The sequence below is a fragment of the Crocodylus porosus genome, unplaced genomic scaffold (genome assembly GCF_001723895.1).
Source record: "Crocodylus porosus isolate Cpor-Errol unplaced genomic scaffold, CroPor_comp1, whole genome shotgun sequence".
Classification (NCBI taxonomy): domain Eukaryota; kingdom Metazoa; phylum Chordata; order Crocodylia; family Crocodylidae; genus Crocodylus; species Crocodylus porosus.
In genome coordinates this window covers 85,382,288-85,400,647 of record NW_017728886.1, presented here as the reverse complement: position 1 = coordinate 85,400,647, position 18,360 = coordinate 85,382,288, and the positions used below count along the sequence as shown (strand labels likewise).

The 18,360-nt window shown below is 43.8% G+C and overlaps 1 protein-coding gene across 1 annotated transcript in view; it reads right to left on the bottom strand.

Annotated features, from left to right (window-relative positions):
* FKBP9 (FK506 binding protein 9) overlaps nucleotides 1–18,360 on the bottom strand; it is a gene marked incomplete at its 5' end in the record, with an annotated part of 31,716 nt that overhangs the window by 11,272 nt on the left and 2,084 nt on the right. Inside the window, 4 exons of the mRNA XM_019534860.1 lie at nucleotides 1,889–2,072; nucleotides 3,351–3,502; nucleotides 9,893–10,082; nucleotides 11,261–11,406. Of these exons, the coding sequence (XP_019390405.1) occupies nucleotides 1,889–2,072; nucleotides 3,351–3,502; nucleotides 9,893–10,082; nucleotides 11,261–11,406 (672 nt within the window). The remainder of the gene's footprint in view (nucleotides 1–1,888; nucleotides 2,073–3,350; nucleotides 3,503–9,892; nucleotides 10,083–11,260; nucleotides 11,407–18,360) is intronic.

Here is an 18,360-nt window from a genome sequence, read left to right as displayed (position 1 = left end):
AAAATAATAATTCCAGGCCTCCCCTAACACCTATTAGCTTCAGTCCTGGTACACCTACCAGCCAGCAGGAAAAAAAAAAATTCTCCCCTGGCTGACTGCAAGGCTTTTACATGCTTTACATTATTTTGGGTGACTAATGAATTTCAAAATCTGATTGGTCCAATTTTTCTAGTATGTATTAGCTAATGTCCTTACATGCAACTCCTGCAAGAAATTAAAATGTCAATTTATTTTATGAATAAACTTTAACATCTGTAATCTCTTACTATGACGTACAGTTATTCAAATACTCGGGATTACAAAATAGTTATGATTATTTATTCATAAAGGCCAATATATATATACACACATACTAAGAAAAATTTTTTAAAGTTCTGTTTAGAGAAAGGAAACATTTTTAGACAGATAATGTCTCCGTCTATCCTATGGTATGCAGCACACGAAGGCAGCTACTTTATTTCTGGTTCAAAACATAGCATGCACTAGGGGTGTGCAAAACAGGCTATATTCAATTCAGATTGGGCCCAAATCAGGGACAGTGATTCAATTCACTGATTCAGATCACTGTCCCCGATTTGATTCAGCTGAATCCAAATCTGAAGAGTTGATGCCAATTTGGAGAATCAGCAATTCAGCCACAGACACAGCTTTAAATGTTTTTTCTACAGACCTTGAGGTACCAGGAACAGCTCGTGAACGCTGCAATCCTGGGGTGGATGGAGCATCCCCCCCACGTGCTCAGTGGCAAACTTTTGGTCCACTTCCGGGTCTGCTGCCAAGCACACTGGGGAGCCCCCCGTTCTCCTGTGGGACACTCCATCTGCCCCACCAATCGCAGCATTCACGAGCCGCCTGGTACCTTGAGGTACATAGAAAAAAAAAAAAAAAAACCACCACCATTTAAAGCTGTGTCTTGTCCAAAAAGCTGAATCTTTCTGAATCAACTCAGAGGGTTCCGATTTGTTTCAAAGAGATTAAAGGGTCTCCTGGTTCGATTCAGATTCGGCGATTTGGCCACCAAATCAGGCCGAATCACCACCAAATCAAATCAGCAACCAAAGCTTCACACAGCTCTAGCACGCACAGAAAACACCCTGTGCCCCAGCAACTGATGCAGTAAGTCAGAAATGCATTAAATGTGACTTTGAACTTTTCTGTATCACTATTCTTCCAAGATGAACTCCATATAATGTAATACCATTAACCTTTTATGAAGACAGTTAAATTTGTGTTTTTAAAAATACCGTGATCCTCAAATTAAAGCCGCTAGAGAAGTGTGAAGTTGTATTAGTTCAATTTATTTTACAATAATTTAGCTGAAAGTCTTGTTAACCATGCTATTTTCTCCCACTCTGTCAGGTGTTTGCAGAGAAAGGGCAGTTTATATTTATTAAAGGAAAAAGAAAATTGATGAAAAAAAGGTCTCAATAGGAACCTATTCTCAATAGATATTTTTAATCTTATGTTTTTATTATAAATATAAACGGTTCCTGGATACATATTATTAATATTTAATGCAAAATAACCCATATTTATGTCCTTTCCCTTTAATCACATCTTTTAATATTTATAATTTTAAGGACCTGAAACTGTAAGCTGCAGACAATCCTCAGAAGCATTGTCTTGTGATTGGGGCAGAGGACTGAAAGATTAATATTAAATCAAGATTAATATCTTGCTCTGACAAAGACTTTTATATCTTGGTCTCCTAATTTCCCCACTCCTCCATTCTCCAGTTATAAAAGTGAGTTAATATTTATTTTCTCTCACTCTTTTGCCAGTTTTAGACTACACACTAGCAGGAATAAAGAGTCTCTTCCTATGTTCATGCTGTATGCTCACATGCATGAACTGAAGCAATATCTGTAATGTTCAGCAGTCAGGGTACCTGGAATCAAACAGTGTACCATCCATAAGCGTGCCATTATAATGGTATCTGAGAAAGTCTCCAGTCTGGCTTTTGCGCTCACAGGATTCAGGCACTTGCTGATTTTCAATAGTAATGCCATCTTTTGGGTTATGAAGATCTAGCAGACCTACATCAAAGACCAGAGAAGCCTGTCCAGGAATATCTTTACCTACATGTGGGTTGAGAAAAAAAAAAAAAAAAGAAAAGAAAGAAATCTGAGTGGAATTCTGGAAAGATCACAGCTTCTTGGTCATTTTTTTCATGCTGCCACTGTGCACATTTCATTTTGTTTTTACCTCCTAGCCATCCATTAGATAAACATGCACAGGTATTAAAACAAGGAAGAATTACCGCAAAATTACAGCCCTTCCACTCCTAGAACTTCACCAAATCTGCTTCCACTCATATCTATGTAGGACTCTAGAGGCAGGTTCTCTCAAAATCCTTTGAATCCTGTTATTTGTATTATATTTGTTCTAGGTCTATTTGTAGTATGCCCACAGTCATGATAGCTGGTCATCAAAATATTGGTCTCTCAAACTGCTCTTCAAAATGCTTTCCAAAACTAAATAAAATTAAAAATGGCAGATCATGAACGTGTATTGCTAAAAAGTTCTCTGAACTTCTCAGAGAGTCTGCCATTTTTCACAGACTAGATTCAAAGCCTCCTAAAACCTATTCCACACAATGCATAGTTATACTGTAGAGGGCACTGCAATAGAAAGCCACTGGCAGCAAGATCCTAGCCTGATTCAAAAGAGACTGGATATTTATAACAAGGGAAGGAATATTGTTTTTCATGCTTCAGGGCTAGCACTGGCCTATTGCAGACCAGGACTGAGGAGGGGCAGATCATCTCCACAATGATCTATTGTAAGATTCTTCAATTTTCCTTTCAAGTAGATGGTATTACATCTCTGGGAGAAAGACTACCAGTCTAGGTGGACCTTGCATCCAATAAATATACCAAAACCAAAAGGACAATTCTGCAATATGCCAGAAAATAACTCTTGTTTGGAACGGACACACATCCAGAACGATATTTCAGATATATCTGTGGATTCCATGATATAGCCTACTTATGGACTGGCAGCAGGAAAAAAAAAAGAACAAAACTAGGGAACCATAGAATGACTTTCTATTTATTAATGGTAGAAACAGGGAAGTCAGAAGAGAACAACTGACCTCCACTTTGCTACAGTGTCAGAGTACTTCATCCATACAAAAAAGTCCAAAAGAAATCAACTATTAGTATATATAGATTATAATTAACCAATGCTAAACATTTGTTTGCTATTCAACCAATCTACTTTTCATACAAAAGGTAAACAATGTCAATATTTTGTTGGTCAACCAAATCCTACATATAACACTTTTGAAACTTCTCTAATAGTATTTTTCTCATCTGTATGTTTTCTGGCAGTAAAAGGCAGGGGGAAACTTTTACCATCTCCTTCTTCTCCATAAGCTAGGAAAGGTGGTATGGTGATGATACGCTTTTCTCCTACACACATTCCCAGGAGTCCCTTATCCATTCCAGGAATCAGCCATCCAATTCCCACATAAGTATCGTAAGTTCGCATCCGATTGTGGCTAAAAAGAAAGAGGAATGTCACAGAGCACAATAAGAGAAGAGTTAAAAAAAAAACAACCCACAACACAACAGGCACACACAATTGGGCACCATAATTTGTAGTTAGAGCTCCCTGCATATATGACACAATATTACAACCACCTATTCCAAAAATACAGCTATATATTACCCAAGTTTAACAAAGACACTATGAGTAACATTTTCCAAAGTGCTCAAGTAGTTTAGAAACCCAAATCCCCATTTTCAAAAGCAATTTATCAAACCAATCCCATTAATTTTAATTAGATTAAGGAGACTAAGTGCCTAATTTGTATTTCAGAATGGGATTAGGTATGTATGTATGAGAATTTAGACACTCTCCCTCTGTTAGAGCATTTTTAAACAATGCTCTAACAGAGGGAGCATTTTTAAACAAGGGGCGGTGGGGAGCCTCTTGGCTCATGTATAGGTAACTCTTATATTACATTAACAGTACTCCCAGCAATCATGAGTCCACAGCCATACTTGAGGATGTACAACATTCAGCCAAGTAGAAGCTCTTGGTAAATAGATACATGAACAAGTGTATTAAGAATGATCAATACTGTAGGTTCCCTATATTTTGTATGACACACAGGCACAACAAAACGTTTCTATCATGTATATGTGAAAGAGGAGTTATTTTATATACATCTTGAAGAGCTCTGGTTACTATAATCCACATGCACAGCCTCACTGTACGTACTACCATGCCTCAAGTAAGCAATCAAACACAATTTTTTCACTTTATCAACATCCATAGAGTGCACAGCAGGATACATAACAGTGGGCGCATCTATTTTAATGCACGTTAAGTGTCACTTCAAAATCATAGGGCATTTATACATAACTGTCTGCTCTGACACCAGAAATCCAGCATGTCGGAGCAGATTTGATTGATCAAGTCTGCTCCACACGAGCTGATGTGCACTGTGCGGAGTTGCATGCAGTTGGCCTAAGCAGTAAAATGCACATCAACACAGAAAATGGAAGTAGTACACCTTTGAACTACAACACCTGTAACAGGGAGCTCTCTTTGTGCACTCCCCTTTTGGGCATTGATATAACAGAAGCCCCTTCTTGCCTGCAGCCCCCCTATGCATTTTTTTCCTTCTGAGCATTAGCAGAGACCTAGCACACTCTTTGTATGCATGTGGCAAGGCTCAAAACAAGCCAGAAAGCTGAAGTGGCTTTCTGTAGGAGAAACCTACAAGCTACATCTACATATCAGTTGAGCCAAGTATCAGTAAAGAAAACAAATGAACTAAAATATCCACTTCAAAGCAAAGCCCATAATAGACAAGAAAAGCCAAGGTGCATTGAAAGGATGACTATAAATATATCCTGGTGAATACAATTTCCCCCTTTGATTAAGACCTATTTTCCAAAGCAAACTTCCCATATCTGTCTAAAGTTTTATGCTAAATCAGTCTACATGACCGCATCTAACCTAACTCACTTGCTGTTCCCAGTGGCCTTAGATCCTCACTATTCGCAGTGCATTTCTCGTAATGCATTTTTATATTTCATGTCTCATCTTTGCCCTAGCATTCTGTATCTTATGTTTTATACCTTTTAACATATGTATTCTTTAGAGTAAGTCATACCTTGTATTACTAACGTTATTATACGAATGCATTGGAATTGTGATCACTGGATTTGTATTGCTGGTCCACTGAGTGAATGCGAGTATGTACGAATCAGTAGGTAATTGAATGACAAAGCAAGAGCCTCTGGCTGTTAATTGACAATAGCCTAGCCAGGAGGAGCTTACCATTACAAAACTCTACTCTACAAGTCATTTTAAGCTAATCAAGCCACCTGGAACCTGCAAGGACACAGCCATTGAGTCAATCAAGTCAAGAGTGGACTCCCAAAACTGCACCATTGGGTGGAACCCCCAGTGGCTGTGACTAACAGCTGTCATGCACTGCTCAAGACCCACATGGGACAGCAACTTCTGGATTGGGCAGTCAAGATGATGCTGGGGGATCACAGAAGTCTGCCAGAAAGGGATAAGAGGCAGTGAAGTGTGACCTTGAGTGCTACACTCTCATCCAGCACCCAGCCTACCAAGACAGAAGGACAAGCAGGGGACCCTGTGTTGGAAAAGACATCTCCCTGGAGGCAGCTGACCATCAACAGCAGACTCCAGTGCCTGGAGACGGATAAACCAACATCAGTGCTACACCAATACTGCAGAGAGAGTGTGAGAGTGAGCAGGGCTGTGCAAAACAGCATTGCTCCGCTTCAACTTCCATTTCAACAAAACAGTGTTTCATTTTGAGTTTTGAAAGCACTGTTCTGTTTTGTTTAGTAGAAACTCTTTCAATGCTGTTTCAACAATTCATCATAGGCTATTCTGCAGCCAGCACTAGGAAAACCGACGCTGCCACTGGCCCCACCCAGCAGCATCAGGTTCCCAACATCTGGCAGGCAGATCTGGGACTCACCCACACCCCCAGGAGGGCTGCGCCAGACTGCTCCCAGGGATGCAGGCCTCCTGGATCACAGGAGGGTGGTGCTGCCACCTGGAACCAGCGGCAGGCGGGCCTGGGGCAAATTACTTTGTGCAGGGACCTGCTCCCTGCACAAGCTGATTTGCCCCAGGCCCCATGCCCTCCTCAGGTCAGGTCTGGTGCGGGGCCCATGGAGGGGAAGAAAAAAAACCCAGCTCCCAGCAGCTCGTAGCCCCGTGGAACTGAGCTGGGGGGGGAATTGGAGTGCAATGCCAGAACTGTGCTCCACCTCCCTCCACCAGGCTCAGCTCCCAGCAGCTCACAGCCCCGTGGAACTGAGCCCAGCGGGGGCAATCAGAGTGCAGCTCTGGGGCTGTGCTCTGTCTCCCTCCACCAGGCTCAGCTCGCAGGCCCATGGAACTTAATTTAATCTTAGGTCAGAAAGAATAAGGTCTGGAAAAGAACAGTAGCAAGTTGACTTACTGACTAGGGTGGAATTTGGTAAACACCCTGGAAAAAACACTTAGAATAGATGTTTAAGACTACTTTGCCTAGATAAAACACTATCTAGGGAGAATCCACCAAGAAAGCCCAGATCTCACCCACCTTCATTACAAAAGTAATTTCCACCAACGAAATGGTTTCCAAGAAAAAGAGAAGCAAAGAAGATATTGCCACAAATCCAACATATAGTCCCATCTAACACACGAGGACTGAATTTAGATCCCATTGTAGAACAGTGCCCCTCACTTGAGGGGGGAAAAACCTTCAGTGGGCCCTTAAGGAAGCTCACTATCAAGTGACAAAACACATTCCAGTCATCAGCTAGAGAACAGTGGGCTGGAACAGCTGCCAGATGCATCAGCATGTTTGAGTGCCAGAGGATGTTCTAATATAGCTGGGAGAGAAGATAAAACAGGAGTAAAATTTCTTGCCTGACACCACTTAATTTTCAAGTCCATTTAGTAAAGTAATAAGTGTACCCAGTAGAAACCTTTCTACTGTGCGTAAGGATGTCCCTTACTCGGGTAGACCATTTTTGCTCCAATATCAAGAACCATATAGATTCATACATTTTAAGGCTGGACCTCAAAAGATCATCAGGTCCAGCCCCTTGGACCAGGCAGGAGAAATAGCCATCCAACACTGAAGCACTCTCTAGAGTCCTGATCCAGGTACCTTAAAAAAGGTACAAAAGGGTTATAGCACATCCTGATCCTGTAGTGAATTAATGTTGTTTAGACTGAGTTCAGGGAAATGCACTGCTTTTTTCAGCCCAGAGCACATGCACTTAAACAGAGTATACTGTACTTGCAGAATAAGAGGTGTGGTTAGGAAAACATACAAAAGGATTCCTGACCACTAGATGGGGGAAAAAAAAAATAAAATACACAAAAGCATCAGACAGTAAGTCCTGGAAGAGGCCTCCCTTGGAGCACAGAACCAGTTGTTGGGGGTTTTTTTTTTTTTGCATTATCCAACAGCAAGATCTATTTTCAAGTAATCCTACTCTACAGAAATGAACTGGAGAATGGAACAGAGGCAGTGCATGAAGTACCTTCCTACCGTGCTCAGGTCAAGCCAGGACCAGAGTTTTTGACACCCAAGAAGATATGGGAACCATAAATCTGGAGAAGCATGTAGGCCACATTTCCTGGCCTTTTTGACAGTCACCTGAGGATCACCAACAGTGCCAGTGTGCAACAAGAAACCCTATCCCTATTACTAGAAAGTGGGGAGTGTTTCAGAAAGCCTGAGGGCAAAAGCTGCAGCAGGTGCAAGTTGTTCATATAAACTGAACCATGGGCTAAAAAAGGACAGGTTACCAATGACTGATTCAACAGCACCTAGGCCCTGGGAGTAGCAGATAGGTCACATGACCAGAAGGGGGCTGGTCTTGGGGCATACAAGCCCAGTCTCTGGTCATGGAGGGGAAAGTCTGACTCTGGCTACTGCAGGACAGGGAGCTTCTAGTACAGCTGGGTGTCAGTGAAGGATCAGGCCAGCCCAGGAGAGGTTCCTGGTAGCCTGCAGGGATGCAACCAAACATGCCTAAGTAGGAGGGCTTGAAGACTAAAGACCCAGAGAGGCCCATGTTTGAGTTAGGACTGGTTCAGTTGCTATTTTGTGTTTCTGAGTTTGACTAGAGGACTGGATTGTGGCTGTAGGGGTGGATTGGAGGCCATAAAACTCTGGGTGTCAAACCCTGCCAAGGGGGCAGGGAGAGCAAGCTTGGCTAGACCCAAGAGAATCAAAGCTGGGGCACAAGCCAAAAGAGGCAGGCTAGGGCCAAGGCCCGGGAGCTGAGGTCCTAAATAGTGGACTAGGGATGAGGGCTCAGCCAAAGGAAAAGGGGGCCAAAGCTGAGACAGCTGAAACATCAGCAAGTGCTTGGAGGCCTGAGGCGAGGACCTGCCTTAAAAGGGAAAAGTACCGTAAGGGAAACACAGAGTCTCCTAGGACCAAGTATGGACTTAGCAGCTCGAGGAGAGAGCCAGAAGGGGGAGCACCAAAGAGACTCTTAGCAGCCTCCAGGGACCACCTCCTCAACAAACTAACAAAAACCACAAAAGGTATAGCAGGCAAAAGACTGGAGATGAGCTGGGGCTGGAGAAGACAGCAGTCAGGTTGGACCCCAGTGGGACACCAGACACTGACAGACAGACCCTAGAGGCTTGCTACACAGAGCATGACTGTTAGAGCCTCCAGAAGTGCCAATGGCATATTTATGAAGCTGTGAATCTTGGATTTAAATGGGTGAGACAGTGGCAAGACACCCTAACATAAGAACTCCTTCGAGTGCCAATCTTGGATCTGTAACCCACTGCAAGTCTCTCCAGAGTTTAGAAGTAGTATCTCCATAACAGGGTACTGCTGGGTGATGCACAATATCCAGCCCCTCATCACTGGATCTGAGGTAGATCCCACAGATTGCCCATGTTCCTTCAAAACCAGAATGTACGCAACCTACATATACAGCATCACATATGCCCATCAGATATGGACATGGCACCATCACATGAATGGTAACCCAATGAATGGGAGTGAATCCATAGCAAGAAAAGAAAGAGACTATCCAAAAGCTAATGAGGAAGGAGGGAAAGACCCACCTAACTAAATAAAGGAAACAATTCAAGATGGAGCCAAAAGCTAAGGCAGCCCTCAAAACGGTGGCACAATATGACATAAAATAAGGGCACCAATAGGGCATCAACCCCAACCAATGAAACAATAAATAAGAACCTTGCCTTTCCATTTTATCTTTTGTAAAACAGAGAAAGAAAATAATAATAAAAAGCAAAGAAGCAGTGCTTTAAACAAAGGCTTCAATCAGGTGTTCAGGCCACAAGCGCAGCTAGAAAGTGAGTATTTTGATCACACCAAGGTGGTTGAGAGGCATTGCAGAGCACAAGGTGCACATACACCCTTTTCCCCATTAGCACAGAACACAAGGGACAAGGCCACAGCATACTCTACTGGTACTGCTGAAAACTAAAGTATTTCTCTGATCTACTGTTGAGACACACATATTCACAGAGAGGACGTACATACACCCTCACTCAAAGTAAAAAATTCAGGATTGACTCTCGGAAGCATGGGATTAATCAGAGTGGCCGGAGTCTGCCTTGCAGTTACTGCAGCAGGTTTCCACAGAGCTCCGTCAATATTTTAGGCTAAGCCCAAGTTATAAAACAGTACAGATCAGCACATCACTGGAAGCTTTGCCAAAAAGCCAGTTAAGAATTAAAGGAGCCTGAGTCAGCCCAACTCCATCTATTAGCATTCTATAACAACTAACCAAAAAGAAGAGGATGAGAATTACCAATTTAACATCTTCAGTTTCTACCTGCACAACTTCTAGGCCTCTTGTAATCCACAAAAAAAGTCCACATAAAATATTAAATTCCATACCTTGAATCAAACAGCGTCCCATCCAAAAATGTTCCATTATAATGGTATCGAACAAAATCAGACACCTGCACTGTCCGAGTACAGTTTTCTGGTTTGAAATAAGTTTGAATCTGCACTTCATCTTCAGAATTCCAGAGATCAATCAGAAGCACATCAAAATGGAGCACTGCATTCGGGGGGATTACACCAGCTGTGAACCCAAAAAGTTCAATTACGATTCCACACTTTTGCATAGGACACCAAACTAACATAGAACCTACTTTATCAGAGTAAAAAGTTTATCACCCACAGAGAGGTTTTCCAAAGAAGTTGCCAATACTAACTTTATATCTATTTATAGTATGCCTGTATACATGCATACATTTACTAAATAGCTGTACTGGTATCTTATGGAAAATACAACATGTAACAAAATTAACCACTCAGTAAAAGCCAAGCCCAGCAAGTTGCTAACTGCCTTCTACTCCCTTTGACTTCCACTTGTGGGTGTGAGAGATGAGGGCACTCAACACCATACATAATCAGGGTCTAATGCTAACTATTTAGCACTTCCATACTATTTGGGGGGACTGGAAAATTAACTCATGAGCAGCAAGTAAGAAGCTTTACTTGAGGAAATGGGAGCTCAACTTCACATACTTATATAGTATTCATAAAGGGCACTGTGAACTTGGAATCTAGTTGGTTTCAGGCTCAAACCCTGACCAAAGTCCTTTGTCAACTGTTGTGATTTTTCAACACTTCCCTTCAGCATTTAAATATTTCTCTCTCCCTTGTTTTTGTGTGAAAAAACACACAAACAGGAAGAAAGGCAGACAGGATACAAAAATATTATCAAATATACATAATCAAACAAGCTAGCCCCAATTCAGCACCCACTCAACTTCAAGAATCCAAGCATTCCAAGTGAAGCCCATTTACTTAATGCCTGGAGGATCAAGGCTTCTCTCTTTGGCCCCTTCCAGTTAGGGTAAATAGATACTACTTTTAACAAAAAATAGGTATAAACAAAATGCTGATAAAAAATCCATTTAAAAAAAATAATTATTTAATTTCTGTGGTCGTAAAGATCATTTTCCAGTTGAACATGAGCCAGTTGTAAATGTATGTAATGTTGCATCATTAACATGACATTGCCCTTAAACTTCAAAAGGTAAGTTCCCTGCATCCTAGTTATTTAAGACTGAGTGGCTGGTATCTGGGAAGTGTTTTTAAGCCCACTTAGTACTGATCTTGTGGACAACATGGACCCCAGAAAAAGCAAACCAGGTGCAATTTTTACAACTCTTTCTTGTGATCCCAATCCCTGGAAGCTCAACTGAATCTCTTACACAACAAAGTTATTTACAGATGTAATGCTGTACTTACAAACGCCTTCACTCCCGTAAGCAAGTTTGGGTGGAATTTTCACAAAGCGTCTCTCATTCACACACATTCCAAGTAGAGCTTTATCCATCCCTTCAATAAGCTGGCCTTTTCCCACAAAGACGTTGAATGTAGAACCCCTGTCATAGCTAAGAAATGGGAAGGAAGTAGACAAAGTCATTAGATGGGTTATTTACAAATTGTTCTTGGTCTATCTCTTGTGTTCAGTTTCATCTTATTCCCATCTCAACCTGTTAAAGGATTCAACTTTGGACCCAGCAGCTGTGGAGAACAGAAACAGAAGCATCTCCTAAACTTTATCTTTCTACCTGTTCCCAATGAACTCATTTAACAGTCCATAATCCATCACAGATGCCTTCTAATGATACACCAGGTATCATGCAACTGCACAACTGCAAAATTGGCACAATTGCAAAAATTTCACACTACAGCTGCAACTTGCGCTTTCACAACAATGACTGGAGGATCCATTGCAAAATTACTGAACTAAGAAACAAGATAAAAAGAACAAAAATTATTAAAAGAGCAAAGATACTATAATGTATTTAAAGATTCAGTTTTTTCCATTTTTGACAATAGTTTGAAATGCCTCACTAAATATTCAAAATAATGAAGCCTTTATAACATGAGACCTAGTCATTGTGACTACTACTTTGCTAAGGGTGGAAAACACCATTTTCATGCAGATACACAATTTTTTCCTCCTCTGTACTTCAAGCTCCCATTTTAATACTTGGGCAAATATAAAAAGTTTAGACACCTGTTTTGTATAGCAAACTTGCCAGTTCCAAAATGTGATATTGATAATTATCAGGGGTCCTGGTTTTATCTGTTTAAGTATTGCAAATTCTCTGATAAAAATCCAAAATTCTCTGAGTAAACAACCCAAAATCTGTGTTTTTTTGCAATTAAAATAAAATGCCACTATATAAACAGATATCAGTTGAACATAAATGTTGTATTGGTATATTTCCAATTTTAAAGCAATTCAGAAGCCTACCAGTGCCTCAGTCACTATAATAAAATAATTTCTCAGAAGCTATATATTTTGGCATTTGATTTTGGTTTTTCTGTCATGGAAAACCAGAGCTTCCCCTGCCCCCTTCACTCACCAGGACACAGGTCCAGCTGCAGCCTGTCCCCCGCATTGCTTTGTGGCACTGAACAGCCCTGATATGTCGCTGCCCTGCTCCTGCCCATACCATTGCCCCTCATTCCTAACTCACAGCCCTGCTAGTGCCCCTGATTCCCAACCTGCAGGTCCCTGGCTCCCAGCTACCAGGGCTACAGGACCATCCTGCTTGCTCCCTGATCCTCAGGCACCAGCCACAGCCAGCCAGCAGCACACAAGCTCCAGCTGCCACCATTGCTGCAGCTGGAGTAAAGCACAAAACATTGGGTCCAGCATCTCCCCGTTCCGCCACCTCCACCCCCCCCATGCATGGCACAGCCAAAGCAGAGCCCATGAGGGGGAAGGGGAGGACGTAAACTGCCCAGTGAGGAGTTCAGAGCTCCCCACTCTGCTGCCCTCTCCCCAGGGGCTTCTCAGGCCAGCAGGCAGAGCAGCCATGCTACCATGCCAGCCATGCTACCATGGCAAGGCACCCCCTGCCTGACCAGCATCAGCAGGGTTGGTGGCAGTAGCAGCACGGATTTGTATCACATCTCACAACGGTTGCATGGCCACCATGGAGCTCCTGGCAGCAAGTGGCACAGAGCCTCCCCATCCTGCTCTGCCTTCCCATGCTCAGTCCCATCTGCTGGCCTGCAGAGGCCCTGGGGGAGGGCAGTGAGGTGGGGAGCCCCAAGCTTCACAGTGGGCAGCCCACATCCTCTCTTGCCCCATGCACAAATCTAGGGAGGCACATGTCCCCCCATTCCCCACCAGCAGGTTACTTCTGCACACTCCCGGGGATGGGTTGAGTGCCAGAATAGCAGGGAGCCAACCCCATCACTGCCCCTGGACAAGCCACCCGTGGCTCCATCCCACTCCCCCAGCTGGGCCCTGCAGCCCCAGCACCACCCTCAGCCCCAACCACCAATCCTGCTGCACTCCCTCCCTCACCATGAGGGCCTCAATCTGCCCCCCCTGAGCCTCCTGAGTTACCCTTTGCCCTCACCCCCAGACTTATCTGCAGGCAGCTGGAGGAGCTGTTCTCCAACGCTGCCTGGCTATATTGCTGGCCAACAGCACGTGTGCACATACACACAGGCCTCCCCCCGTCCCACCCCGACAGCCTCAAGCAGCCCTTTCAGGCTAGAATTCTGCCAGCTTGTAAGGGGAAACCTGTGGTTTCCCATGTTTTTCTCTTTTAAAAGGAAAAAAAAAGCACATTTTTCCACAGAAAATGGAAAACCCAGATCCCTGATAATTATCTTCCAAGCAATAACATTTGAACTGTTGTATCTGAAATTGTTATAAAGCTTTGCATAACAGGAGAGAAGTAGGGGTGCACTGATACATTGGTCCCATATCGTACTGGCACCAATAAAAGGAAAATTGACATTTCCTGCAATCATTTTTTATTGGCTAATGTGGCCGATACGTCATCAATAAATGCTGCGTGCGTGCATGCATGCAGCTGCAGCCCAGCACACAGGCAGCCAGAAGCGCAGCCCAACAGTGTGGAGAGCACAGTCAGGCCGGTAAGTCTGTTATGGGGAAGGGGGCAGGAGCATGGGGTGGGAGCAGGCCAAGGCCTCCACAGTGAAGGAGGGAATGGGACTGGCACTGGGGCAGGTGCTGCAAGGCTGGGGCACAGTGGGGCAAGGGAGAGATGCAAGCAGGTTGTCTCAGGGGTGGAGGGGGGGCAGTTCCCACCACTGCACACATTCCAGGAAGGCATGGAGGGTGTGTGCCCCCTGAATCTGTGTGCAAGGCAAGGGCGGGTTGCTGCTGCAGGCAGTTCCAGGCTCTTCCTGGTGGTGGGGGGTGGGGTGGGGGAGGTTGGGCCAGAGCTGTGCTTGGGGCAGGAGGCAGTGGCAGGAGGGGGCTACAGCCACCCCAGAATTTGCTGTAGCCCCCCCCCAAAACTCCCCCTTCCAGCACTGCCACCACCCACCCCAAGCTCAGCCTGGCAAAGTCCCCCCACCAGGAAGAGCCCAGTGCCACCCCTGGCCCCAGCCTGCAGCAGCAGCCCACTCTTGCCCTGCGTACAGATCTGGGGTGGAGCACATGCTTCCTATGGCTCTCCTGGGACTGCACATAGCAGTGCCACCCCTCCCCCCCACAGCTCCGTCCCACACCCTGCCCCAGCTGTGCAGTGCCAGCACCAGCCCTACTTCCTCCCTTACCACCGGGGCCTCGATCTGCCCCCATGACACTTCCCTCCCCCCTCACCCCTTCTCCCCACAACAGACTTACCAGCCAGACACTGTTCTCCAAGCTGCCGGGCTGCATATTGGCAATCAGATCGGTATTGGCCAATACAACCTGTTAAACATAGGCCTTTGGTATTGGCCTAAAAAAAATCTCTAATCAGTGCTACCCTAGAAAGAAGATATACAGCCAAAAGCATTAGGCTTTGCAGTATGTCACGGAGCGGGGTCCTAGGGGTGGCTGTGATGTCCCCTAGCACCTCCTACCGTGCTAAGTTTGCTTCAAAAGCACACTCGTTCTCACCTGCAACGTCTTAATCTTTTGCATATTAAAGGGAGGCTGCTTCTCATCCTCTTGGACACGGTTCTCCTACTACCCCGAGTCTTGTTTCTATAATGGGGTTCCAGGCACCCCAGCTTTATGGGCTATGCATGGCTCCAACCACCCTTGTACCATGCCCCAAGCTTCGCAGATGTACCGGACATTGTTAGGTCTTAGCTGCAGCCCTTGTCTCTCTGTGTGCCCTCTGGTGCTCTGACTTTTCCGCAGCCCTCATCTCACGCTGCCCCACGTGCTCTAGGGCCTCACTCGTGCTGCCCCCCCCGCTCTAGGGCTCAGGTGGCTGTAGCCATGCCTGGCCCCAACTCTCCTCCTCAGGGTCTCCAACCCCCGCAGGGCTGAGGCAGCTTCAGCCTTACCTGGCCTTCAACTCTCCATGCCCCCTTTTCTAGGGCTTTTTCTCACCGCCCCCTTCTCTGGGACTGGGGTCAGTGCACCTCAAAATGCTATGTCCTCGCTGGTGCCAGAGTCCCCATGCTACTGTGGAGCCCCTACGAAGCCTCCTCCAGCCTCCTCCCCCTACGAATAGCCTTATCCAAACCACCAGTCTTAAACCATCAACACAAAACCCAAGCCCCTAGGCTATAACATAAACCATTGCCAATCGGCTACAAAAGAATTCTTCCTGTCACGACAGGGCAGCTCCCAATCTCAGGCCGTACCTGCGGTCTGGCCTCTCCTCTTTGCTCAGTCCGGCAGACCTCCTTCCCTTTTGGCTGCTAGCAGGGAACTGCCTGCCTGGCCTCAGCCTGGGAGTTATATAGGAGCCAGGCCCTGCCCCGCTCTGGTCAGCTGACTCCCACCAGTTACCCTGGCAACCAGCAGCTGGGCTCCTTACTTACTGCTAGGGCTCTTTCCCTAGCGTTTCCCCTCTTCATAGGAGCAGAGAACCAAAGTGCTCTGTGACACAGTGAAACTTTAATAACATTAAATACAAATGCGTACCTTTGTTTCCTTAGTATAGTGGTTCTCAACCCTTTCAGACTCAAGACATCCCTCAGAAAATGCCAGCACTTAGTTTTCACCTGTTTTTAAGTGCTTAAAAATAATAGAGCTAGTCTTCTGTTACAAAGTGCTCAGAAAGATCACACAGGTCAGAATGTTTTCATACTCTGGAGTCCTAGTTGAAATCTCTGGGTTTATCTTGTGAATTATGTTCGCACACTAAACAGTTCTGCAGCACCCTGATTGAGAATCACTGCTTTGGTAATTCAGTCCAGTTTGTTTGAATTTGTTATCGTCAGGTCTTTTTTTTTTGCAGATAAAAAGGCCATATGTTTTTCTCTACCAGATGCATTAGGAAGCTAGGCAGTAGGTGGGTATTGTTAGGAAAGTGATGTCAAGCTTTCTTTTCAGAGACAGCGTATACGACTTCCACTGTATACTAACCTTTCAAACAGCCCCAGGGCTAGAATTCCTGAACTTCTTTTGAAATGCTCAAATGCTTTCTCTGTTCACACCACTTTTTTTTTTCTTTTTTGCTAGCCAGTAACTTTAAAATAAACAATGCTCGATACAAACCTTTTGATTTCCATTGAACAAGCAGTATTTCTAAGCTTTCCTAAAGAATTTAGATTGGAAAAATATCACTTAAGTCCGCTCCTGGCAAATGTTACATCTACAAGTGCCCACTGAAAGTTTTTAAATTAGCAAATGAATGATTCTGAGTAAGCAGTAGCTTTACTATTATTTGCCAGCTGCCCACAAAGCACTGCAGGGCATGACTATTTTAAGAACTGATTTTAAAACAGCAAGAAACAGATTTCTATTGAATTTAGAGCAAATCCATAATTTAAAAAAATATATAAAACCATGAAGGGAACTGAGTAAAACAAGGAGATCAAAAAATCTTTTCATGACTCATTTTACTGGTGCCTTAAAACAAATACCATGTGTAGAATTCCACAGCATATTTCACTTTACCAAAATTACTAGCAGATCATGGATATAACAAATTCTGGACCTAAAAATCCAAATTATTTTTGTGACCACAGAAATAAGGACATCAACATTTGAAGAACCAAAGTTAAATGAATTCTGATCTAAAAAGAGAATATAACAACATGCTTTGCTAAGATATTTACAAGTTTTTATAAAAAGTGATTAAAAGTCATTTAAGTGACAGTGCCAACTCTCACTTTGAAAGAAAGGTACAGTAAATAGGTTCCAAATTTCAAGAAAAGTTTCAATACTTGAAATCTAAATAAACATAGTATTGGTTAGCCCACACAGGAGCTTTCTTCTTTTAGACTACAGAAGTCTTTTTATAAATTCATTTCAATTTAGTGCTCTTTTGGAACTCTTTTTATTTATGTAGTTTTCACTGCTAGCAAGTTTTTTAAATTAGTACCAGATAGCAGCAGTGTAATATACATCTTCCAATAGAAAAAAAAATCTAAGGATAATTTTGGTTGAGTTAATATTTAATTCCTTTTAATTTTTAATTCCAGCTAACCTGAGAACCCAAGATGTCACGAGAAACGCCATTCATAAAGATTTCCTCAACACCTAGAAGCCCCAGTCAGCTTTTGGGCTCTACCATTTGCGAACATGTAATAAGAGATTATAAATTCTCCAGGCTAAGACCAAGCCATTATAGAGACGTCAATTCCCAGAAACTCCCTGAGGCCCTGCCCTTGTCTTGCAGTCAGCTTTGCAGGAACAGGCCCTTGCTTCAATGCTAAATAGCACATTCAACCCTAGTGCATACTTGCCAAAGTGCACAAATCTCTATGTGGAACTTGCTATAAGCATGAGATTTTTATACTTATGTGGATGCTGTAGATGTCACCAATCCCCCTGATTATGTACATTTTTTTTTAATGAGCACCAGGGGCCATGTCTTTGCTTGCCCTAAAATTACACCAAAGTCTTCTTTTATACTTCCAACAAAACAGCTGTTTTCAATGAGTACATTGTTTTACAGGCTGTTATTTCCCTACCCCAAAATACACATGAACCAGGATCATCTGAACCTGCATTTATCATATTATATACTTTGTTCAATGAACAGCTTTTAAAGTAGCCACTAAAGGCACCAGATACAGTCAGGTGGAGGGAGAGCCAAGTTTACTATCAGTAGCAGATATTTCCCGCAAGCCACAGGATTCCTCATGGTTCATGAAGCATAAAGAAGGTTGTCAGGACAACTTGAAAGAGGGTTTGGTTTTCTTTCTTCTATTGAGTTATGTCAGGCCAGGCCTCTCTTAGTCTGTTATTTGGTACTACATAAACCAATACAGCCTGTGCCATGGTTGGGTTGTTGGCAACTAAACCAGTGCTCCCACCTGGGCTAGCCTGGGTAAAGAGGGTGTGTGGACACCCAGCAGGACTAAAAATAAGACATGTCAAAGGGCAGATGAGCTCCCTGCAAGCCAACAGCCTAGAGAAAAGAGGAGTGCTACCAGGTCACTTTGCTGGGGGG